This window comes from Eublepharis macularius, chromosome 6, assembly GCF_028583425.1.
Source record: "Eublepharis macularius isolate TG4126 chromosome 6, MPM_Emac_v1.0, whole genome shotgun sequence".
Lineage (NCBI taxonomy): Eukaryota > Metazoa > Chordata > Lepidosauria > Squamata > Eublepharidae > Eublepharis > Eublepharis macularius.
The window spans coordinates 7,919,207-7,944,895 of NC_072795.1; the positions used below are offsets into that span (position 1 = coordinate 7,919,207).

Consider the following 25,689-nt stretch of genomic DNA (forward strand, 5'->3'; position numbering starts at 1 on the left):
CTATAAAACATTTTATATAGGTTTTCTTTAAAGGTGGTTGATTTTGTTATTTTGATGTTTGCTGCCCATGTCTGTAGCCACTGGCCCAGATCTATGCCGTGCCCCAGATTTTGTTCCCACTTTGCCGTATGGACTTTGCAGCACCAACAAATACCCAGCATCAGATTATTTAGGGCCAAGCTACAAGTGACGAATGACACTTGAACAGCAAGTGTATTTCTCCCTGTTCACTTGCCCTCCACTCAATCCACTTGCTGTTCAAGTGTCATTCGTCACTTGTAGCTTGGCCCAGAGACAGCTAAGTCCGGTGGTAAGCAACACGGGATTGAGTCCCCTTCTCCAGACGTATCCGACCACATTTCATCACCATCCCAAAACATAGTGTGGGACATGTGCTATGCTTACAAGGTAAGCCCACCTTGGAAGCAAGCAAGCAAAAGTCCGGACATCCCTCCAAGGGATGGGGGTGGTTAACTGCCTTTCAGGGTCCAGGGCCGTCCCACTGAGAATTCTCATTGCAAGGTGGGAGTGGTTTGGCTCCAGGAACAGGGTCGCCTATTAATAAGGAAGAAAAAGGAGAGGAGAGGGAGAGAGACAGAGCACTTAACGGAGGGATGACCAAAAGGACCGGCGCTCTTCAAATAACTTAGAAGTGGGAGATTTTCCAAAAGAGAGGGAACCTGGGAGCAGGAGAAAGGCATGTGTGAGGGGACACTGTGGCTACCCGAATTGTTCCTCCTGTTTGTCATCTCCCTCCAAATCTTTCACTTTCTGAAACTGCAATGGACAAGACGGCAGCTTCCCCCGGGACCGAGTCCTCTCCCCGTGATTGGCAACCTGTGGCTCCTTGGCTTTCAGCTTCAAGGACAGGAACTCATGAAGGTAACGATTCCTGCTTGAGGATGGGGTGGAGGGCAGGGACTCTATATCCGGTGGAAAGAGGGAGCCCTAGCTCTTGAAAACTCCTACCCTGGAAATCTAGTTGATCTCTAAGGTGCTATTGGATCTGAATCTTGCTCTTCTACTAGACCAACAGGGCTACCCACCTAAAACTATCTTCATGGTGGTGTAGTTTGCCCTGGGGCTGGCAAGACGCTCCCTTTGATCCCCGCTCAACTCTGTAGCTCACTGGGTGACCTTGAGCCATTCACTCTTGCTCAACCAAGCCTACCTCAAAGGTTGTTGTGAGGCTTCAGTGGAAGGGCGAATTACGGCAGTTGCTTGAACTCCTTGGAGGAAAGGCAGAATAAAAAAGGGTGGGTGGATGGATGGATGGATGGATGGATGGATGGATGGATGGATGGATGGATGGATGGATTTCTTCAGATAGCAAGCAGTCAATGAATCAGTTTGGTGTACTGGTTAAGAGTGGTAGGACTCTAATCTGGAGAGCCAGGTTTGATTCCCCACTCCTCGGCTTGAAGCCAGCTGAGTTATCTTGGGTCAGTCACAGCTCTTCCAGATGTCTCTCAGCCCCACCCACCTTACAGGAGGTTGTCATGAGAATAATAATAACACACTTTGTAAACTGCTCTGAGTGGGCATTAAGTTGTCCTGCAGGGCAGTATATAAATCAGTTGTTGTTAACCTATGGACTTCAGGGCAGATGCAGCCAACAAACAGAATTGCCATCCACATAGTCTGCAGGAGATCTCCAGGAATTAGAATGGATCTCCAGACCACAGAGATCAGTTCCCCTGAAGAAAAGGGCTGCTTTGGAGGGTGGGCCCTCTGGCATTAAACCACACTGAGGCCCCTCCTCTCCCCAAACCCTGTTCTCTCCAGGCTTTGCCCCCCAAATCTCCAGGAATGTCCTAACCCAGATCTGGCAACCCTACCCGCAAAGAGATTCTGTCCAGGCCCCTCTTCCCCTTCCAGCAGTCTTTACCTTTCTTTCCTCACCTTCTTCTTTCTCTTTTATCTCTCCTGGATGAGGAGGCTAATATCCTAGGCAGCTGCCTCCCTCTTCCTTTTGCACACCCTCCCCTCCCTGCTCTCTGAGTGAAAAGGGGAGGGCAGGATTCTTTGACAGAGAGGGAGCTGCACTGACGTGCCTGGCAAGGGGTTCCAGGTGCCTCTGCACGTGGCTTTGTCTGCAACATCTCCTTCTCCAGAGCCTTTGGATCGTGAAAGGGGGTGTGGTGTCTCTACTGGAACTGAAGGGATGAGGAGGAAAGGCAAGGCCTGGGGAAGTCTCTTTGGGATTCCATGCATTCCAGGCCCCTGGTGCATACTGGGAAATGTAGCTCTGGCAGCCAATGGCAAACTTCCTGGGCACTGTAATTCCCAGAATGCACCAAGTGCGATGGACACTGTGCATTCCAAGCACAGGAGGATGGGAGATGCTACTTAAATGTCTCATTGTCTTGGCTTCCTCCTGGAAGTCTCCCAGAATTACAGCTGAACTCCAGCTGACAGAGATCAGTTCCTGTGGAGAAAACGGCTGCTTTCGGGGGTGGGCTGTATGACATTATATCCTGTTGAGGTTCCTCCCCTCCCCAAACTCTGCTCTCCCCAGGCTCTGCCCCCAAATCTCCAGGCGTTTCCCAGATTGGGTTGGCAACCCAGCATTTGCTGCTACCAGATGCTCAAGAGGTCTTTCCTAGCCCTGTGAGCTAACAGGCCTAGGAGCAGGCTACAATAGTTCTTAACTCAGAGCTAAGCTACAAGTGACGCCTGACACAGGTTGGACGCTTGTCAGCTTCCCTCAAGTTTTGATGGGAAATGTAGGCATCCTGGTCTTGCAGCTGTAATGGAGAGTTAAGCTGTAAAACCAGGACGCCTACATTTCCCATCAAAACTTGAGGGAAGCTGACAAGTGTCCAACCTGTGTCAGGCGTCACTTGTAGCTTGGCTCTCAGTCACGGAAAGGCAGTTTGGGGAGAGGCACTTTGGAGCAGAGAAGCACTGCAAGAGCAGGGAAAGGGTTCAAAGCTCCCACCGTTTCCTTGGTCCAACTCACCCCCTCTCAAAACCGCTTTTTCTTGAAGGAAGTGGGGGTGTTGTGAAAGACCGCTCCCCGAGACCCTTGGGAGCAGCTGCTACAGCTCAAAGAAGACCATCCTAGGCTTGCCAACTCTAACTTGGGAAATTCCTGGAGATTTGGGGGGCGATGCCTGTGGAAGAGGAAATTTGGGGCAGGATTTCGCCTAGAATCTATGGCATACCATAGATTTTGCACTCGGAAGCAGCCGTTTTCTCCAGGGGTCCTCATCTCTATAATTCTGGGGAAATGTCAGGCACCTCCTGGAGGGAACAAGAGGTCACAGAAACATAAAAAATAAAATCATGAACACTAACTAAATATAAATCAAATTGCTTTTTTATATATTACAATAAAGGTTGTAATCACATACCTTTTGCACTTTTAGTAGTGGAGAGTGCCCTCAAGTCAGACTTGAATTACGGCGACCCCTAGTGGGGTTTTCATGGCAAGAAACTAACAGAGGTAGTTTGCCATGGTCTGTCTGTTCAACCCTGGTCTTCGTTGGAGGTCTCCCATCTAACTAACCAAGGCTGACCCTGCTTAGCTTCTGAGATCTGACGAGATCAGGCTCACCTGGGATATCCAGGTCAAAGCAAATATTCACTTAATAATCTATAAAAAGGCAACTTGATTTATATTTAGTTGTTCACGGCTTTATTTTTGTATTTCTGTGACCCACCTGGAGGTTGGCAACGCCAGACAATACCAAAATAGCAGAGCCCAGTAGCACCTTTAAGATTAACCAGTTTTTTTGTAGCATAAGCTTTCAAGAACCACAGCTCTTTTCTGATGAATCGGGGGGAGTAAAAGAGAACTGTGATTCTCAAAAGACAAAGAGAACTGTGATTCTCAAAAGCTGACGATGCATCTGACAAAGAGAGCTGTGTTTCTCAAAAGCTTATGCTACAATAAAGTTGGTTAGTCTTAAAGGTGCTACTGGACTCTGCTATTTTGCTACTGTAGACTAACACAGCTAACTCCTCTGGATCTAGACAATACTGACCTTGATAGACCGCCTGGCTCAGTAGACGGCCACTTTATGAATTCTTTCATACATGCACATGTAAAAATAACCCTTAAGACAAACGTATTTCTATCATGCTTTCTGTTCAAAGTGCTTTTCATCTATGCTCCCTGCAAGGTAGATATATCAATAGTAGCATCCTTGTGTTGTAAATAGCAATGCTGAGGAATAGCTGACCCACGTATGGGTTGCAGTATGTTATCTGTCTGCTTCCCTCCTCCTGTACGTTGATGGGCAGGACCCTGGAATCGACCCCATCTTGGGACAGTTAATATCTGTTTAATTGTTGATTTTATGATCTGAACTGTATTGCATTGTTTATATTGTACTGTATTTTTATAAACGTTGTACCTCGCCCTGGGCCCACTTGCGGAAAGGGCGGGTTAGAAACGTAATTTGTGAGCCTTTCTCTGTTTCTCCCCTCCCCTCCCCACACACACACCCCTTGAAGAGAAAAATACCATCCCAGATCTCTGACGGCTTTTCTTCCGCTGTGCTCTAATTGTTTCCTAATTGACAATTCTCGACTTCCTAGCTCGCAAGCACCTATGGAAACATTTTCACGGTGTGGATGGGAACGAACCCCATGGTTGTGCTCAGTGGCTACAAGGCAGTCACTGAGGGCATTATTTCTGAAGAGCTTTCCGGAAGGCCGCTGACGCCATTCTTCAGGGTCATGATGGGTGACAAAGGTAAAAACGAATTTTCTCCTTGCTTTTAAAAAAATTGTGCACAAATTGATCTGCTCCCTTTTCATTCTGGCACGGCCCTGCTTCCTTTAACATGTCCAGGAGAAGAAGCGGGGGGGGGGGTAGGCCCTTTCATTGCTCTGGAAGGCCAGTGAGGGACAGAGGCAACCTTAGCGGAGCCAAGTTGCCCCCAGAGGGCTAGCAAGACCACACCGCCTACTTTCTTCATCCTGCTGCTGTTATGTTTAGGGTAGTTCTCTTGTCTTTTTCACTCCCCCTTGATTATCCTGAAAATGGAGGAAAGAGGTTGTTCGACCACACCTGAAACTAGGGATTCCATTCCCCTAATGGGGTCAAGGGAGGTCCCCCACTCCCAGCCTCTGCCCCTGGCCACCTCTCACCTGGTCGATGGTGGGGGAACCATAAATTGATCTCAACAAGTCTTTTTAAATTCAGAGTGCAAGAAGTGCAAACATTACACGCAACAAGATTAATTACAATCAATTACCATTCATACAATTCATCCCATTTCACAATTTCACAGACTCGTATGTTCCATCAGCTCCGTCTGGAGAAATAAACACAATATTTACGTCCCTGAAAACAATGACCAACTCCTCCCGAGTCATCAGCTGTGATTGCTGTAAACATGAGAACTAAAGTGCAAAAAGTGCTGTGCAAAAAGCAAAAAGCAAGGCTACTGTCCATAATGTATATAATCCTCCGAACGATGTTCCTGCCCTACGGATCATCGGCGGCTTCCGTTTCGCACGTAGTACTCTCGCGCCATGCTTCCTCAAGGGCAGAGTCAAACTAGTCCAGGTTACAATCAATGACGCCAATGCGTTACTCCGTTCCAGCTTCACCAATTCATTAAGGTCAACGTTGTAATTGTAATTGATTGTAATTAATCTCGTTGCATGTAATGTTTGCACTTTGAATTTAAAAAGACTTGTTGAGATCAATTTATGGTTTAATTTGTCGTAGGGAATCCTTGCTAGCAATTAGTTATATATATTCCCTATATTTTGGACTTTGTTCTAGTCGATGTTGGGGGAAGGCAAGGGAACAGGCCTGGGAGCCCCACAGTGTGCCCCCGCAGGCTCTAGAGCACTTTCTCATTGTACTGGGTGGGAATGATGCCATACCTGCATAACATGGGTTGCATGCAGGGCTGATTTGATAAAAATCAGCCCCCAGTCTAGCATTTGGGGGTAGTTGTATCATTCCGGGCCTGACAAGTGCTCCAGAGGGCACAACAGTCCTCCTGAAAGCCCCCTCCCTCTACCTGAAGCTACTTTTCTGACTTCATGATATACAAATCATCTCATCAGTCTATGAAAAGGCAAAGACAAATCCACTGTAATGCCACCACTTTTACTCAAAAGCAAAAATCTGCGTTCCCCTTCCTGCCGCAGGTGTCTTCCTTACCAACGGCCACACTTGGAAACAGCAGAGGCGCTTTGCCTTTACAGCGCTCAGGAACCTGGCGACGAACATCCAGCACCGAATTCAAGAGGAAGCCCGCCATCTCGTGGAGGTGTTGGCAAGCCAGCACGGTAGACTCCCCATCAAACCACTGTAATGCAGACATGCTCTGCTATGGGGGCCGCTTCTGGAAAGCTGTGGAGTCGTGCCCTTTGCTCCATAATCCTGGACAAGGAGCCAGAACTGCCCCCTCTGCCCCATGCCCTCCTCTTCCACTGCACCTCCCTTTTGGGAAACGGGGATTGCTTGTTTGCTCTGGCATCAGCTAATCTCCCTGATGAGGTCAAGGCAACGGCTGGTGGACCCAAAAACAAATTTTGGCTTCTGTGCCTCAAGGAGACGGTTCAGGGGTTGATGACACCACCCGTTGAACCTGGCAAGAGGCTGTCCCTTCCCTTCCTCAGAATTCCACACGAGGAGATGGACTTCCAATGCTGGGCTTCCTCGTGAGAGGAAGAAGTGACCCAAGCTTTAGAATGCTCTCAAATCAGCCATGGAGGTCAGATGTGATGAGTTCTTCAACTGGAGCATGGAATGTTAAAACTGAGCCACCAGCAAGACTGGCTGAGCAGCCAGGGCCATTCAGTTTGCGGTGACGGCAACAGACAAGCCGTTGCCCTTCATTGCTCATCAATTTTGCCAGGGTCCTAGCTCAGGAGCCTTTTCTGGGCAGCTCCACGGAGCTGCTCAGCTCAGAGCTGTGCAAGAACAGGTGATGGGTGGGCCTACAGCCACTATCTTCATTGCTGCTGTTGGGGTCTGAGCCAAGAGATACCGGTGGAGCAGCAAATCAGGGGCTGTTCAACTCAGACCTGACTGGTGCTGGCAGGGGACAGGCGATGGCTGAGACATCGCTGACGCTGATATCTAGGGTTACCATTTGCCCCACTTCTGATGGCAAATCCCCTGCTGGTGCTCAGTCCACACACCAGTGCTCAGTGGGGCAGCTGAGGAGGGGAGGGGAGGGGAAGAATGATGCCGCAACATCGTTTCAGCTCAAAAAAACTGGAAGTGACATCACCCTGCCGTGTGACACTCTAGGAATCATCCTAATCTCAATGGTAAAAACCATGAGGATAGTTTTAGAATGGGTCTGCTGGATTTGAGTCCAGTGGCACCTTAGAGACCAACAAGATTTTCAGGGTATAAGCTTTCAAGAATCAAAGCTCCCTTCTTCATACTTGTTTCTGAACAATCATAGAATCATAGGGTTGGAAGGGATCTCCAGGGACATCTAGTCCAACCCCCTGCACAATGCAGGAGATTTACAACTACTCCCCCCCCCACACACACACACACCCAGTGACCCCGTACTCCATGCCCAGAAGATGACAAAACACTTCCAGAATCTCCAGCCCAACTGGCCTGGGGAAAATTGCTTCCTGACCCCAAAGTGGCGATCAGCCCTACCCTGGACATGTAAGAAGGGGCCACAAGAACTAAGCACTGATGTAACCCTTCCTGCCCTCCCTCTCATGAACTGCCCAGGTTCACAGAATCAGCATTGCTGTCAGATGGCCATCTAACCTCTGCTTAAAAACCTCCAAAGAAAGAGAGCCCATCGCCTCCCAAGGAAGTCTATTCCACTGAGGGATCGCTCTAACTGTCCAGAAGTTCTTCCTAGAAGGGGGCTCTGACTCTTGAAAACTTTCACCCTGAAAATCTTGTTGGTCTCTAAGATGCCATGGAACTCAAATCCTGCCATGGTAAAAACCGGAAATCGGGGGGATTCCTAGAGCATCACACAACGCTTTTGTTTTTTCAGCTGAAAATGGTATCGCAGAGTCACACAAAGCCTCCACACCCCAATCCCTCCATCAGCTTCCAGCCAAGGGCTGGCCGTGCTTCTTAAATCCAAGGCGACCAGCCCTGCAGTGCTGTCAATAACTTGGGGGCTTGACTTAGCTTGTTCCTGCCCACCAGTGGCCCTTCAGGGTCCACCGGGAACTCTCCAAATATGTTAAAGGGCCGTTCTGCAAATATGCAAACAGTTCCTAAGTTTTAAAAGTGCCAAGTGGAGAGGTTCAGATTTTACACCACTTGGAATGACTAAAATCCCCTTTCTGCTTTCCTTGGTTCCTTTCCCTCCCTCATTGTTTGCAAACTTCTCTCTCTTTGACTGATTAATCCCGGGGTCAGGATTGGTCCCTTTCTCTTGTATTCACAGGGTCAGCCTTTGAGCCCAAGCCCCATATGATCCATGCCGTTGCCAATGTCATCTGCGCGACTGTGTTTGGTTACCGCTTTCCCACAGAGGACGAGTCTTTCAACAAGATGATAAAAGCCATCTATTTAATTATCTTGGTCCCGTTCACTGCAACCGGCAGAGTGAGCATTTTAGCACTGAGCCTTTGGGATTATTATCGGCAGAATTGTTTCTCTTGTCTCTGTTTATGTCTCATCCTCCCCCTCCCAAGGGTGGTTCAGCAACACATCCAGGGCCGGCGCCTTCATTGAGGCAACCCCGGCAATCGCCTCCAGTGCTGAGGGGCCAGAGGGGGTGCTGGGGCCAGGGGCGGAGGCGCTCACCGTGGAGTTGGTGGCAGCAGCATGCAGGCGGCTGACCAGGAGGGATGGGAAGTTGCCTGTGCGCCACCCCAGCCACCTGCCATGCCTGGCTCGCAGCTACTGCAGCCTCTCAGCTCTCCCGTGCTGCTGCCACCGCTGCCAACATGCGCCCCCGGCCGGGAGCTGCAGTCACGGGCCAGGCACAGCAGGCATCTAGTACGGTGCGTGGAGCAACAGAGCAGGAGGGCTAGGAGGATGCACGCCCGCCTCCCCAGCCACCCGCCGTGCCTGGCTGGGCCAGCAGCCTCTCAGCCCTCCTGCCCAGCCGCCTTCCACCCCGCAGTCCAGGTGTGTGTGCTCTGCATGCACATGCACGAGGGGGCAGGAGCAGTCCTGAAGCTGCCCCCCCCATGCCTCAGGCGCCAGAAACCCTGGCACTGGCCCTGAACACACCTACTAAAATTGGAATGCTACAGAGATGATCTGCATGGCCAATGCACGTGGTTCTCCCCTCGTCCATTTTATCTTCACAACAACCTTGTAAGGAAAGTTTGGCTGTGAGGAAGTGACTGGAGGATTATCAATTAAGCTACACAACAGTGGGAATTTGAATTCAGGCCTCTCCAGCACTAGTCTAACAACACCACTATTCACTCAACCGCTCACGAGCCACACGTAGCTCTTTCACAGGCCACCTGCAGTACTTCATCTAATTTCTGGTTCTGGGGGGATTGCTCCAGGCCTCTGACAGTGTGCCCGGAAGAAAGGTTGCCAAGTCCCCTTATTGTCCCAGAGGGAGGGAGGACCCAGCGCTTACCTTTTCAGCGCTTGGGGATTCTCCTTGTACACGCACTTTGCATCGGCACGATGATGTCACTTCCGGGAAGTGATGTCATCACGTAGGGCAGGGGTGCACGCGTGCAGTTCACTGCAGGCTGATTTGGGCCCCAAACGGGCCTGATTTGGCTCATTTGGGGCCCAAATCGACCTGCTGCAAAGCATAGGAGTGTGCCCAGAAGACCCGCTCTCCCACCTTTCCCCCCGCTGGCCAGGTAAGTAGTTGGGAGGGGCAAAAGTTGGGAGTGGGGGATCCCGAGGAATGGGAACTCTATAAGCAAGTATGGCTGCATTGAAAAAGACATGGAACTTGTGATGGGATAGTTTTAAAGCCACAGAGTAAAACCATGTCTGTAGGCCAAGACAAATGTAGTGACCTCTCTAGCGGGCAAGCCATTCAAGAAAATGTCAGCCACTTCCAATGGTAGGTCCTGGCAGAAGCGCCACCATGGTGTACTGGTCAGAGCAGGGCTATGCACTCTGTAGCTCAGGGAGAGCTACATTCGCAACCTCGATTGACCCAAAGAGCCACATGGGGTGGTGTGCAGGGCATACCTAGGTCTAGGCACATTGGTGTTATCTTGAAGCATAATATGATTTGGCCCTATATTCATCCTACGGCTAGGTTGACTTTTCCATAACAGACCCATCCTGAATTGCTAAATGTTACGGTTTTTATTCAATTGACTTTAATATTTTTTGGTTTGCATTTCAACTTTTGTTAACCGCTTCACTCTTTAAAGAAATGGGATGTAAAATATTAAACGTATGGATACATTTTAAATAGGGAGGGGTGTTTGTTTTTTTTTGCAAACACAGCCTCTGCAGTTGCTTCAGAGAACAGCATGAGGACTGGGGTGGTTAACTCTTTCCCTCCCTGCTGTTTTCTTGCTGAAAGATGGCAAACCGCCTGCTTTCGCTACCTTGAAGTGGGTGAAGAACGATTCCAAATCACTCCAGTGAATGCCTCAGCCCCAAGGACAGTTGCTCACCTCCTTGATCTCTCTTTGCCCACAGCTCTATGATGCTTTCCCGAGGATTATGCACCGTCTGCCAGGACGCCACCAGCAGGTCTTGAAATACAATGACTTCTTGCATAAGGAGGTGAAAAAGCGGATCCAAAGCCACAAGGAAAAATGGAACGAAGGGGAAGAACCACAGAACCTTGTTGACTTCTACTTAGGTCACATGGAAAAGGTAAGAAAGGGCAAGTTGCCTTCAGCCAACTCCTGCATAGCTTCAAGAGCATCAGGATATTCAATGTGTAGTGTTGTATAAGGGCTAGAGTGTCGAACTAGGATCTGGAAGAACCAGGTATGAATTTCTAGTCTGACCTGGAAGCTTGCTGGCCAGTCACTTACTCTCATCCTACCTCATAGGGGTGTTGTGAGGAAAAAATGGAGAGAATTATGTAATAATAATAGCAACACCAACAGTGTGCTAATTTACAGACCTTCTGGACAGATTAGCACCCACTCGGAGCCGTAAACAAAGTCAGTGTTATTATTCTCCCCACAATACAGCTGGGGCTGAGAGGAGTGGCTGACCCAAGGCCACCTGCAGAGCTCATGGCAGTAGCGGGATTTGAACCAGCAGAGGGCTGATTCACAGCCCAACCACATAACCATTATGCTACAACAGCTCTCTGTAAGCCACCTTCTGTCCCAGTTGGGAAGAAAAGTGGGGTAAGAGAAGTAAATAAAATAAATAAAGATCCAAAGTGCCCTGGATGCACTTGCTGGAAAACTCCAGATTTATTCCTCCAGATGCATCTCTAGAAGATTACCTGACTTTCCAAAATGGCTTCTCAGGGGATCGTGATGGACTGCAGAGGAAAGAAGGGCCATGGAATGTTCACGGAAACTCAACTTATGGCTTCCCTTTGCCCCAAGTGCCAGCCAAATGCCCCCAAGAAGCTTATATGGTGGAATGTTTCCAACTGAAATCAAAAAAGCATTCTCAAATGCCAGATAGCTTCCCTCAACCCCTAAATCTTATAAAGACACACAGGCAAGATGTTGGTAGCATGATGTAGTCCCCACTGCAGTGCAGGGATCAGCTACAGCCTGTTATGCTGCCTATAGACTGCAATCATAGACTATAGATTATAGACTGAGCCCGCTGATGCGGGGAAGGCAGAATATAAATGTAATAAATTAAATTAAATTAAATCAAATTCTCAGACCTTGTTGAGTATATGCTAAGCAGATGAGCTGATGGGTTGCCAGCTTCCAGGTGGTAGCTGGAGAGCTCCCAGAATTACAACTGATCTCCAGCCAATGACAACATTTTCTCCCCTGGAAAAAATGGCTGCTTTGGAGGGTGAGCTGTATGGCATTATACTCTGCCGAGTCCCTCCCCTCCCTAAACCCCACCCTCTCCAAGCTCCAGCCCCAAAATCTCCAGGAATTTTCCAACCTGGATTTGGCAACCCAAAGGCAGGCAGAAGAGGGGCAACCATGTGATTCAAGGCCCTCTGGATCCATATTGATTGACTGACTGACTGACTGACTGACTGACTGATATCCTGCTTTGCTCTCCAAATGCAGACACAAAGCAATTTACCTCCTCCTCCTCCATTTATCCTCACAACAACCCTGTAAGGTTGGTTAAACTGAGAGAGTATATGGCCCAGAGACATCCAGCATAGTTCTACGCCTGTATGGGGATTTGAACCTGGGCCCCCAATTCCTAGTCTAACACCCTAACCACTACACCAAGCTGGGTCTCAGTTCTCCAGGATTTACACCCCGTTAATTCTTTTTTGGTCTAGGGTTATGCTAGAAGGGAACCTTCTTAGTGGGTCAGAGTAGATGCCCTCAGAAGGTCCCTGAGTGGTGCAGCTGTTCCAGGGAATCCTTTGTCTAAGGGACTTGCCCCCACACAGAAAGGCACCCTCTACCCCTTCCTTCTGTTATTTGATTCAGGACTCCATGTATTTTAAAGCTCGGATACAAAAGAGACATCAATGAAAGCAGCTCCCATTTGCTGACCCAGACTGGATATAGTTACAGAAACTGTGCCGGAGGAAAAGCTTTCCCATTCCCAAGCAACCTCACGCGCCTTGTGAAAGCCTGCTTCTGGTTTTCAGTACTGCAGCAGCAGAACCGAATGCTGTGAAACAGCAAAGTAATTTTTACCGTAGTGCGTGATGGCCAGAAGGAGCACCTTTTGTAAATGAGAACATCGGCGTGGAACCATTCTGGGTTCTGTTTTTGGAATATGGCAAAGAGTTGGAACCCAGGAGTTCGCCAAAGCCTCTAACATTCCGTCTGACATCAGCGTTGTGTGTAAAGTGCCGTCAAGTCACTACTGACTTAGGGCAACCCCAACAAGGGGCTGTTAAGGCAAGCAAGAAGCAGAGGTGGTTTGAAATTGCCTTCCTCTGCAGAGTCTTCCTTGGTGGTCGCCCATCCAAGTACTGTCCTTCCTCAGCTTCTGAGATCTGATGAGATCGGGCTATACCATGCTGTCTTCCTTCCGACTTCGCGTTAATGACACATTATAAATTAGAGTCTCTCTACACAAGACTTCTGACACGTGAAGAACAGGTGTCAGGAGATGCAATGATAGCTGGAAAGGGTAGTTTAAAAAGACAGAGCCAGCGGCAGGGCAAAGGCTTTGCTATACACTGGAGCTGTGTGAAGGGGCTGTGAAATGCCAGAAGGGAAACTTCAGCCCATTATAACTTCTCCAGGTCCAAGCCCGGCTCTGGAAGGCAGCTCCAGCCCATTTCCATTCCTCACTGCCCTCTGGTTGCCATCCCACACAGTTTTAGACTGCAGAGGTGAAATTGACAGAGCCTTTGGGAAGGCAAAGATGAAATTAACAAACTCCCTAAGGAGCAATCCCTGCCAGCTCTGTCTTTTTAAACTACACTTCCCAGCTAACTTTGCTTCTTCCTACACTTGAGAAACACATGCCAAGGCATCTCGTGTAGAGACACTTACATTTTGATCATTAGGGCACCCTTAAATTAAAATCAGGCTGCTTATTAATGTTCCTTAACATGTTCCACTTACAGACCAAAGATGACCCGAAGTCCACTTTCAGTGAAGACAACATGGTCCAAATTATGATTGACCTTTTAATTGGAGGGACAGAGAACACCGCCTCCCTGCTGTGTGGAGCACTGCTCTTAATGGTAAAACACCCAGAAGTTCAAGGTGGGTAAACGCAGTTGCAATGTCTAGTAATAACATTTGCATGTCTGTTCCTTAACCCAAAATCATGTGCCTGACTGCACATGCTCAAACCATGGGTGCAAAATGCACATCCACCGTGCATGAGGTACTGGGAAGAAGGGCCACATCAGTGCCTTAAGTCAAGAAGTGCAACCATAAGTAAGATTGTAAGAACATAAATTCAGAGGAGTCAGCCGTGTTAGTATGTAGCCGCAAAATAGTAAAAAGTCCAGTAGCACCTTTAAGACTAACCAACTTTATTGTAGCATAAGCTTTCAAGAACCACAGCTCTCTTCGTCAGATGCATCGTCAACTTTCAAGAATCACAGGTCTCTTCATCAGATGCACCGTCCTTTTAATTCATTCATTTCTTATCATCCTTTCCTTATGACATCTGCAAGCCTTACTGGCAAGATCATCTACCTTCTCTGTTGAAGCTCATTCCTTGTGGAATGTATTGGCAGCTCTTCCAATACAATCCGCAAGGAATTGGCAGATACTCATCCAATGCATCTGACGAAGAGAGCTGTGGCTCTCAAAAGCTTATGCTACAATAAAGTTGGTTCATCTTAAAGGTGCTACTGAACTCTTTTACTATTTGACAGCATAAAAAGAGCCTTGCTGGAACAGACCGGTGGTTCTTCTAGTCCAGCGTCCTCAGGGCCGGCGCCAGAGGTTTTAGCGCCTGCGGCAGCGTGCCGTGCGCCTCTGCGCGGCGTGATGACGTCATCGCAGACGTCATCACGCGCCGCAGGGGGGCTGGGCGGCATGCCGACTGCCGAGCGCAGAAGCTGCGGGCTGCTGCTGGAGCGGCGCGCGGAGGCTGCTCCGTGCGCCGCCCCAGCAGCAGCTCATGGCTTCTGCGCTCGGCCGGGGCGGAGGAGTGCGCAGCAGAGCTGAGGTGGCTGGCTGCAGCAGTAGCTGCAGCCAGCCAGGCAGCCCCGTGCCGCCGCCGCCACATGCCCCAGCCGAGCGCAGAAGCTGCGAGCCGGGGCTGGGGAGGCGCGCGGAGGCTGCTCCGTGCGCCACCCCAGCAGCAGCTCACGGTTTCTGCGCCCAGCTGGGTTGAGGAGCGTGCAGCGGAGCTGGTGTGGGCTGGCTACAGCTGCTGCTGCAGCCATCCAGCCAGCTCCGTGCCGCCGCCGCCGCATGCCCCAGCTGGGCGCAGAAGCCGCGAGCCGCTGCTTGAGCGGCGCACAGAGGCTGTGCCCGGTTGCCGTGTGTGGCGGCGGCGGCAGCAAGGGGCTGGCTGGCTGGCTGTAGCTGAAGGCAGCCCAGTCACGCCAGCTTCGCTGCGCGCGCCTCCACCCCCAACACCCCCTCCAGCGCCCCTCCCGTGCACACGCGCCCGAGGCCACCGCCTACCTGGCCTCCATGGGCGCGCCGGCCCTGAGCGTCCTTTCTCACACAGCAGCCAACCAGTTATTCTGTAAGGCCAACAACAGGGCATAGAGAGGCCAAAGTCTTCCCTAATGTTGCTCCCTAGCACTACCATTCAGTTTACTGCCTCTGAATGTGGAAGTTCACTTTACTCGCCATGGCTAGTAGCCGCCTGTTATGACCTTTACTTTCACTAGGGTAGATTTTGCCTTTAATCTTTCCCTTGACACCCTCTGGGTAGTTTGCTGCCACCAGGAATATTATATTCCAACATTTTTTATTTAGTTTTCCCTTTGGTAATGTTCCTAAGCGTCAGGCTCCTTCGTGGTTCTATGTGGCCCTGAGGATAGGAATGGGATATAGCAATGACAGCTACTCTGGGATATAACAAAACCAAAATAAACTTTTATTTCTTCAAGAAGCGTATCGGTTTCATAAAAGTAGTTCTCGGTTCTTAAAGTTACTTCATTTACTCTCATTCACACAGATCTCTTCTAAGGCTTCACACACAGTTAGCCTCCTTCACTAGACTCAATAGTTCTCTCACAAATACTTCAAATATAGGCAGCACACAGCTAGCCTCTCTTTCCCTGACTCTCATTCACAGAAATATGAAACCTGCTCAGGCAGCACACAGCTGGCCTCTCTTTCCCTGACTGAGTGTCCTTTCACAAACATGCTCAGTTCAGGTTCCACACAGGTCATATTTCTCTCATAAACACTTCAATATACTCAGGCAGCACACAGCTAGCCTGCTTTCCTCGGACTGAAACTTTGCTCTCCACTCCCAGTCTCAAACTGCATTCACTCCGCCCCCACTCTCAGTCATCAACCAATCATATCGCTCACTCATCCCTCTCTTTCACCCCCACTCTTCACCTATCTCATCAAGCATTTAAAGACACATGCACACATTTACTTGGAGTCATTATACCGCCAATGGACCTCTCTTCCATGAAGCTGTCTAGAGGCATCTATGCTTGTAGCCATCCGCTGGCACCAAATTCCGAATTTTAACCACGTATTGTGTAAATAAGTATTTCCTCTGGTCGGTCTTGAATCTATTGGCCATCAGCTTCACTGGATGTCCCGAAGGTCTAGTATTATGGGATAGGGAGAAAAAATTCTCTCTGCCCTTCCTTTCTACCCTGTGTAAAATTTTATAAAACTCTTATCATGTTCTCCCTCAGTTTAGAAAAGTCCCAGACTCTTCAGTCTTTCTCCTTGGGAAAGGTGCTCCAACCCTTTTAATCATCTCAGAGTGTCCCTATAGGAGACATCTTACACGGGGATGATCAAGGGTAGGGAGAGGCAAAGTTAGCTGAGAAGTGTAGTTTAAAAAGACAGAGTTGCTGGAGATCACTCCTCAGAGGGTTTCTTAATTTCATCTTCGCCTCCACAAAGGGGAGGTGAAATTGACAGAGCCTTCAGGGAGGCAAAGATGAAATTAACAAACCCTCTAACAAGCGATCTCCGCTGGCTCTGTCCTTTTTTAACTGCCCTTGTGTAGAGAGGTGACATTGACTATGCTTCTTGGCTAACATTGCTTCTCCCTACACTTGAGCGTCCCCATGTAAGATGTCTCGTGTAGCATCTAAGTTGCCCTCTTCTGTATTTTTCTGGCTCTGCAGTGCCCTTTTTGCGATACAGTTAACCAGAACTGCCTATAGTATTCCCAATAATGCTACACCATAGATCTACCCAAGGGACATTATAACACTATCCGTTTTCTTTTCAGTCCCTTTCCAAATAATCCCCAGATTGGAGTTTGCCTTTTTTTACTGATGCCATACTCTGAATTGAGAACCCTAAGATCTTTTTCAAGCTTGTTTTCAGCCAATTGAGAACCTATCGACATATATTTTAAATGAGGATATTTTGTTCCAATGTGCAGCACCTTACACTTACCAACACCCTTTGCCAAGTTGCCTGAATGGAAATGGAATTCACCTACTGCAGTGGGTTATCTGACGAGTAGGTTGCCAGGTCCCTATACCCTCCCAGTGGGAGAGACGACCTGGCGCTTAACTTGTACCTCCAGAGTGGCTTTTTTTAGCCCGTGCGTGCTCTCCCAGTGCATGCGTGATGATGTCACTTCTGGGAAGTGATTTCATCATGCTGGCCACGGGCGTGCTCCCATGCTTTGTGCAGGGCTAATTCTGGCCTGTTTGGGGCCAAAATTGGCCTCAGAAAAGCACAGGAGCATGCCTGCAACCAGTGTGACAACATCTTTTCAGGAAGTGATGTCGTTGTGCCCCCTGGGAGCACGCCTGGTGCACACCTTCCCATGTTGCCTGCCAGTGGTGGGTAATCTCCAGGGGGCTTGCCACCTCCCACCAATCTCCAGCAAATGGCAGGCAAGGGGGCAAACCCCTTGCAGATTGCCCACCACCAGTGGGCCCCTGGAAGCCTAGATCAGCGGGCAAGGGGGCAAACCTCCAAGAGATTGCCCACCACTTGCAGGCACCTGGGAAGCCTACCAACAAGGACTGTGCAGGGTATGGTTTTGCCAACCTCCAGGTGGGGCCTTGAAATCTCCTGGAATTACAGCTGATCTCCCAACTACAGAGATCCGTTCCCCTGGTTTGGAGGCTGGAATCCTCTATGGCATTATGCCCCGCTGAAGACCCTCCCCTCCACTGTTGTCTCCAGGCTCTGCCCCCAAAGATGCATGACTTTCCCAACCAGGCACTGCCAACCTTAGCATGGTGCTATGTAAGAAAGAAAGATGCAAGCAGGCATTTTTCCCCCAGGTTGGATAATGCCAAGACAGAAAAAGCTGAAAAGTTTTTGGAGGAAGAGCGTGCAGCCTTGAGGGTGGGAGTCCCACATTGCTCTTCGGGCATCAACTGCAATTGAAGGGGAGCTTGTTCATCTGTGCTGTGCTTGTATATTTTAAATTAAGCCAGCATGACAAAGCACGGCTTGCTTACTGGAAGGGAAGTACACTTACTCGCATTGCCCTCAGCAGTTCTCACTGCTCGGAAGCATGGAGAGCACATAACAGCTTCTTTAAATATATACTGTCAAAAATTAACTTGATTCGTTCCCACCCCGACTAGAGGCAGGCCTCATCTTCTTAATCGTTTTCAGAAAGTAAAAACCTTGCTTTCCTAAGCCTCTAGGCCTTTCCCAGGTATTTTTTCTGATCAGAACTTCCCACTTTGAAAACATCTGAGACAGTCAGTAGAATGTAACTTTGCACAACTCTGCAAAGCCAATTAACTTACCAATGCTTTTGTTACTGGAATTGATCTCCCTGTGAGTAGGGGGGAATTAGGCTATGCAAAAGAGGTAACAAGCGAGATCCTCCATCAATTTTTATGGGGTCCCAAAGAAACTGAAAAGAAGAGTGTTCTTTGAAATGAGTAGTTTTTATTTAAAAGGGAAAACTCACGCACACAAGAGACAAACAAACGGTTCACACAAACACTCCAGAGTCCTAGGAAATCAGCCAGAGGTTGGAATAGAGTGGGGAATTTGGGATATAATTACCATCAGAGGAGTAACGCAGTCCACGGAGGAAGAGGGCATGTCCTGGATCATCGGCCAGAGAGGAAGGTTCAGAGAGAGAGACTGCAGATACTATGCTTGGGCCCCAATAAACGTGTACAATTTGAGTTGGGCAAAACCCTGATTCTTATAGGAAAAATGAACCCTGAGACTGGAGAGCACTTCATCCATTAGGACAAAGGACCTTAAAGGTCAACTCCTGGGAATGACAGAGGTTTGAGTACCTTTGATTGGTGCTACCGGAGTGCAGCAAAAGAACTGCGTTGGTTTCTCCTGGTGCCTTACAAAGGAACAGCAGTTATTTAAATGTTCTCGGAGCTTAGCTGATTAATTTAGAAATTTGATTAAGCGTTCCCAGGATGAAGTTTTAAATTTATCAGAGTTGATTGATAGCCCTCAGTTGCAGGACAGTATGAATCAATAGGGGAAAGGGAGCTTGGAATGTAGTGTGGATGACTCACAAGTACCATTATTGTTAAAGAAAGTACATTCCGCAGCATGGAGGGGACAGGAGCCAATCACACCTAGTCAATCGGCATTCACGCACATTCCATTCACAACTCGCTCTCCCGGGCGGGAGATGACAATGTTCTGCCAGCTGGGCAGTTTGCTAAAATGGCTTGTTTCCTGATGCAAATTATGGCACATCTGGTTCAATGGCTTTATGATTTGTATAATAAGCAGTTATAAAAACAGTGGAGGCTGGACGGACTGCTCACACTTTGTTTAATCCCAGTGACCAAGATGTGTCTTGCAGCAGAGTTGGGGGATTGCAAAGCACCTGGTAAAAGTTTTCGGCATGAGAGATTTATTTATGTATTTTGTTTATACCCCCACCTTCCCCTCTCAGTGGGGACCCAAAGCCCCTTGCATCATTCTCCACGTCTCCATTTTATCCTCACAGCAGGGTAGGCTGGGCAGTGTGTGTATGAGGCTGGCCCCCGGTCACAAAGCAAGCTTCCACGGCAAGTGGGGATTTGATCATGGATCTGTCAGATCTTAGTCTGGCACTCTAATGCATTACACTCCTTTGCCTTGAGTCTCTCTACACAAGACACAAGAACGCTCAAGTGTAGGGAGACATGATGTTAGTCAGGAAGCGTAGTTTAAAAAGACAGATTGGAAGGCTCTGACACTTTCACCTCTCTGCACGAGGTGAAAAGACTGAGCTGGCAGTTTGTTAATTTCATCTTCTCTTATCCAAAATCTCTATCAATTTCACCTCCCCTTCAGGGAGACAGAGATAAAATTTACAAACCCTCTGGGGAGCGATTTCTGCCAGCTGTGTCTGATCCCAGCCGGGTGAGGGGGGAGGGCATTTCCTCATGCTCTGTTTCTAATCCCAGCTGTTGAAGGGGGGGGGTTGCCTCTTTCTCTGTGATTCATCCCGGCTGGGTGAAAGAGGGATGGGCATTACCACCTGCTTTGCTACTGATTCCGGCCAGGTGAATTACAACTAATCTTCAGACTAAAGAGATCAGTTTCCCTGGAGAAAATGGCAGCTTTGTAGAATGGATTTTATGGTATTATACCCTGCTGAGGTCCCTCTCCTCCCAAATCCTTCCCCCACCTCAGGCTCTACCTCCAAAGCTCCAAGACCTAAACCCAGTTTTGGCAACCCCCAAATCTCCAGGAATTTTCCAACTTGGCATTGGCAAACCCGTTTTGGATTTTGAATCATCTATGATTTCAACGTTTGAAAGTTCTGTACTCTGGGAGGAAAGCTGCATATTAATATTTTAAATTGTCACTCCAAAACATGCCCCATTGAGGGCCAGGTCAGTAGAAAGAAGCTTTCTAACACACCTGTTTCTCACGTGCCTTACTGAACCCTAGAAAAAGTTCTAGAGGAAATCAATGCTGTTTTGGAGCCTTCCCAAACCGTCTGTTATGAGGATCGCACAAAATTGCCATACACCAACGCCGTAGTTCATGAAATCCTTCGTCTCATCAATGTTGTGGGCATTGGACCTTTCCGGCTATGTCTGGAGGACACCACACTGCTTGGGTCCCACATTGCAAAGGTACAAAATGTGCCCCGTAGACATGGGCTGTACACAATCATTGTTATTAGTACGAGGGAGGTGTCCAGTGGAGTGCCACGGGGCTTGGTCCTGGGCCCAGCGCTTTTCAACCTTTTTATAAATGGTCTGGATAAGGGTGTGAAGGGATTATTAAATTTGCATGTGATACCAAACTGGGAGGACTAGCAAACACCCTTGAAGATAGGGATAGAATTTAATGTGATCTGAACACACTGAGAAAGTGGGCAGATTTGCATAAGATGCCATTTAATATGATTAAGTGCCAGGTTCTCCACCTGAGTAATAAAAATGCAAAGCATGCTTATTGGATAAGGGATACACTTCTGGGTAGCAGTGTGTGTGAACAAGATCTTGGCATACGGGTGGATAGGAAGCTAAATATGAGCAGTCAGTATGACGCAGAAGCAAAAAAGGTGGATGCAATTTCGGGATGTATCAACAAAGACATAACATTCAAATCACAGGATATCATTGTCCCACTATATACCACATTGGTCAGGCCCCACCTAGAGTATTGTGTGCAGTTCTGGAGGCCTCACTTTGCAAAGGATGTGGACAAATTGGAACGGGTGCAGACGAGAACAACCAGGATAATCAGGGGCCTGGAGACCAAACTCTATGAGAACAGACCGAGGGGCATGTGAACGTTCAGTTTGGAGAAGAGGAGATTGAGGGGAGACATGATTGCTCTCTTTAAGTATTTAGAAGGCTGTCACTTAGAGGAGGGAAGGGAGCTGTTCCTGTTGGCCGGAGAGGATAGGACTTGAAACAATGTGCTTAAACTACAGGAGGGAAGGTACCAGCTAGATGTTAGGAAAAACTTCATGTTAAGAGTAGTTCAGCAGTGGAACTGGCTGCCCAGGGATGTGGTGGGTTCCTCCTCATTGGCAGTCTTCAAGGAGCAGCTGAATGAACAGTCGTCAGGCATGCTCTAGGCTGTTCCTGCATTGGGCAGGGGGTTGGACTAGCTGGTCTGTAAGGCCCCTCCCAACCCTATGATTCTATGAGTTGAAACTTTACAGGTACTAGGAGCCGTATCAAACACAAAAGAGTAAGGGAAGATCATACTTGATTGGAGCAAAGGTCCACCCAGGCTGGTCTGCTGTTTCCTCTGGGTCTCAGCAGGATGCTTCTGGAAGTCCCATTAAGAGAACCGGAAGGGAACAGGCTTCCTTCATTATTTGTCTCCAGCCTCAGGTATTCAGAGGTATACTTCCTCTGAACATGGAGGTTCTGTTTAGCTTTCATGATGAGCGATAGAGGCTGAAAGCCCATCTTCCAAGAATTTGGCTAAGCCCTTTTTAAAACCATCTCAGCTAGCAACTGTCGCCACTCGCCACATCTTGCAAAATACGCAGAACAGAATTGTTCAGGAGGCCTGTGTTATAGAAGGAGAAAAGCTGGCATGTGATGGTTTGAGTCCAGTGGCACCTTAGAGACCAACAAGATTTTCGGGGTATAAGCTTTCAAGAATCAGTGCTCCCTTCTTCAGACACGAGTCAAGCTTTTATCTTGTAATCTGCCTGATGCTTTCTTATTCTGTTATCTGCCTACTGATGGACTGAAAAGATTTTTTTATCATACTTGTAATCCACTGTAGGTCCCACCAAGAAAGGAAGACTAGAAATGAAAATAATAAAATAGATAAAAGTGAACACATTTGCCTATAAGATTGAGTTTGCAGCACTTAATTGATATTTTAAAAACCAGGGATTTCTTGCCTTCCAGGGAACCCTTGTGTTGCCTAACATAGTCTCTGTTCTGGCCGATCCCGAGTTCTGGGAATCACCTTCCGAATTCAATCCAGGGCACTTCCTTGATTCCAAGGGCAACTTTGTGCTCAACAAAGCCTTTATAGCTTTCGGAACAGGTAATACATTGTTGCTGTCTTCTTTTTTTTTTACTAGATATTTTAATTTTATTATTGATAGCTGGGGGAATACAGAATAAGAAAATATTTACAAAATGTTTTATAGATGGCACTTTACTCCTATGAAGATAGCTAAAATGTCTCTAAATATGCCAAACAAATGTTGGAAACGTGAAATTAAGGTGGGTACATATTACCATATGTGGTGGACATGTAAAAAAGCGGTGTTTTGGAAGATGACTCATAGAATGATCCAACAGATTCTCAAAATTTTTCTACTAAATCATATAACGGCTCAGATGAATAAAAACCAAAAACATTTGATTCTGAATATAATTACAACAGCTAGAATTTTATATGTGAGATTTTGGAAAACGACAGATATCCCAACACAAGAAAATCTGATTGAAAGAATACATGAAAAAGCAGAAATGGGTAAATTATCCAGTTTATTGAAAGATATAGTATGATATATGATGATATTTGGGACCCTTTTTACGACTGGATACAAAAGAACTTTGAAGGAACTTAATTCCAAGTTAAGTTGAAGACCTTTATGGACAGTGCTAAAAATGAAGGGGAAAATTGTAATAATAAGCTGACCTATGGATTACAAGAAGATAATAAGAAAATATATCTGACTGAACGGTGCAATGTATTTGAATTGTTGCTGTCTTCTTCAAGGGGTGAAGCAAGCTGAGATTTTCATGCCTGATAGACAGAAGCCCCTTTAGGGAGTTGTTCATGACTGGCAAGCGGAAAGGATTTCGCCTGCACAGCTATTGCTGCTCAGGAATAGGACACAAAGAAATGTTGGATGTATTGTCGAAGGCTTTCACGGCCAGAGAACGATGGTTGTTGTGAGTTTTCCAAGCTGTAATGCCGTGGTCTTGGCATTAATGCCAAGACCACGGCAATACAGCCCGGAAAACCCACAACAACCAACAAAGAAATGTTGTTGCCACAAACCCACGTCCAACTCAGGCTTAGGCTGACCCTTAGGCCCTATCCTGTGGTAAAACTTCTCCTCTTTAAGCCTGTGAAGCTGTATACTGGGCTGGGAAACCTCTGCATGGTTGATGTTAAGCTTCAACTTTCCTTCTTGTCCCACCCTTAAGAAATATTAAAGATGGTTACCCAGCCAAGTCTTAGTAGGGGACAGATCAGGGGTTTGCGCTTCCCTTTAGCAGAAACTGGCACACAAGGCTTGGGGAGGTTCAAAAGGTAGCAGAAGGTTTATTTACAGAAGGTTAAAATCAAAAGGCAGGTAGGCAGGTGTTTGAACTGAAGTAACAGAAAGGTTTTTATATAGCAGCTTCACTGGTGTGAGGCACAAAACTCTTGGTTTAACACTAGGTTGCTGGCTTCTTTCAGAGGTTGACACTGCTTCACCGATGTTACACTTTATATACTCAAACACAAACACAGCACGACTTTCCCTCCTCTCCAGACTTAAGGGTGCTCCACTGAGACAAACCCTTGCTAGATACTGGGCAGGCGTTATAGTTATGAGCTATAACCCTGTTACTGGCACTGAAGGGGAGACTCCGCTCTCTACCCACTTCCTTGGCCCTCTATAATTCCCAGATCTCTCAAGTCTAAGCAGAAGTTAGTGCTGGCTTTTCCCACTTTAGTCCGAGGACTAACAGTGCTTCATAAACATTATTTCCTCTCACAGAGTATTCTCTGGTTGACCCTCTCTGGTCTAAAGCCAGGCTCCAACTCCCTTCCACTCTCTTGTTTTCTCTCCCACTCCAACTGGCAGCTTCCCCAACATGCCATCCCCAACTGCCATTTCAAGCTAGGCACATGGGGGGGGGGACCTGTCAATCATATGCTCACTGACTGGAAATCTCAGCCTCTGAAGCTGAGTCCGTCACAGTTGTCTTGTGGGAACATCTCAGAAGACCAGCTAGTCTATTAGATTTGCATCCGTCAGCACCCTGCAGATCTCACAAACTGGGCACTACACCGTCTCACGCCATTGGTCCACCCATCCCAGTATTGTCTACCCTGATTGGCAGCATCTCTTAATCTGGGGATGGAACCTGGAAACTTCTGCGAGCAAAGCATGTGCTTCACCATCAAGCTATGCACGCCCCCCCTCCCATACAAGCAAAAGAACTTAGACTAGAGAAAAGGCAAAGCACCCAGGTGGGGCAAAAGCAGGCCTTTGTGGGAACAAAGAGGGCATTAGTTGTTGTGGATTTTCCGGGCTTTATAGCCGTGGTCTTGGCGTTGTAGTTCTACAACACCAAGACCACGGCTATAAAGCCCGGAAAATCCACAACAACCCTCGTTCTCCAGCCGTGAAAGCCTTCGACAATACAAAGAGGGCATTCTTGGAGATTTTATTTATTTTATTTATATTTAATTTATATTCCGCCCTCCCCACATCAGCAGCCTCAGGGCGGATCACAACCAAGTGTAAAAACATATTTCACCATATATACAATTTAAAATCATAAAACATCCTAATACATGGATTAAAATACATGTAATGTAGATGGAGTAATGGATCAGGGAGTGATTTTTATTAGGGATAAAATATTTCTTGCGGCGATGATTTCACTGCCTTAAACAGGTACATTTATATGCATTGCTCTTGTCCCCCACCCCACCCTGTTCTACAATCCCTGTCCAACTACATTATTTTTCCTTACGTGGAATATTTGCTGTTAGATTCAAATGTTACCCTATCTTGTAATCTGCTTAGGGAGTGGCTGATGTTATCGTATTTTGTAATCCATTTACCGATAGACTGAAAAGTTTTTTTGTAATCCGCCTTGGGTTCCATGGAGAAAGGTGGACTATAAATGAAAATGAAAATGAAAATGAAAATGAAAATGAAGGTGGCAGCGGTTGGGTATACCATGATATGCAAAGAAACATAAAACATAACCAAAGCCACACCATAATGCAACTTGGAGTTACTTTTTAAGCCCCAAGCCTTTTTAGAAATAATTCTACTCCCTGACTTGTTTTGCAGGGCGCCGTGTATGCCTGGGAGAACACATGGCTTGGGAGGAGCTCTTTATCTTCTTCACTACCGTGCTCCGTGCATTCGTAGTCCAGCTGCCAGAGGGAGAGCAGGAAGCCGATATCAACAGCATACTGAAGTCTCCGCGGCAACACCACTATAAACTCCGTTTCCTTCCCCACTAA

General features: G+C 47.7%; 1 protein-coding gene across 1 annotated transcript; it reads left to right on the forward strand.

Moving 5' to 3' along the window:
- Positions 1–699: 699 nt before the first annotated feature.
- Positions 700–25,689, forward strand: LOC129331984 (cytochrome P450 2J2-like). The gene is made up of 9 exons (XM_054982710.1): positions 700–882; positions 4,546–4,702; positions 6,118–6,258; positions 8,355–8,515; positions 10,550–10,729; positions 13,557–13,698; positions 20,446–20,633; positions 22,383–22,524; positions 25,514–25,689. The coding sequence occupies exons 1-9, from the start codon at positions 700–702 to the stop codon at positions 25,687–25,689; spliced, it is 1,470 nt and encodes a 489-aa protein (XP_054838685.1).

Excerpts from the sequence above, each read along its gene's own strand:
- LOC129331984 (XM_054982710.1), top strand. The coding sequence starts at position 700 with ATGTGTGAGGGGACACTGTGGCTACCCGAATTGTTCCTCCTGTTTGTC. Across the intron at positions 6,259-8,354 it reads GGTGTTGGCAAGCCAGCACG|GGTCAGCCTTTGAGCCCAAG; the intron begins GTAGACTCCCCA and ends TTGTATTCACAG. Across the intron at positions 20,634-22,382 it reads TTGGGTCCCACATTGCAAAG|GGAACCCTTGTGTTGCCTAA; the intron begins GTACAAAATGTG and ends CTTGCCTTCCAG.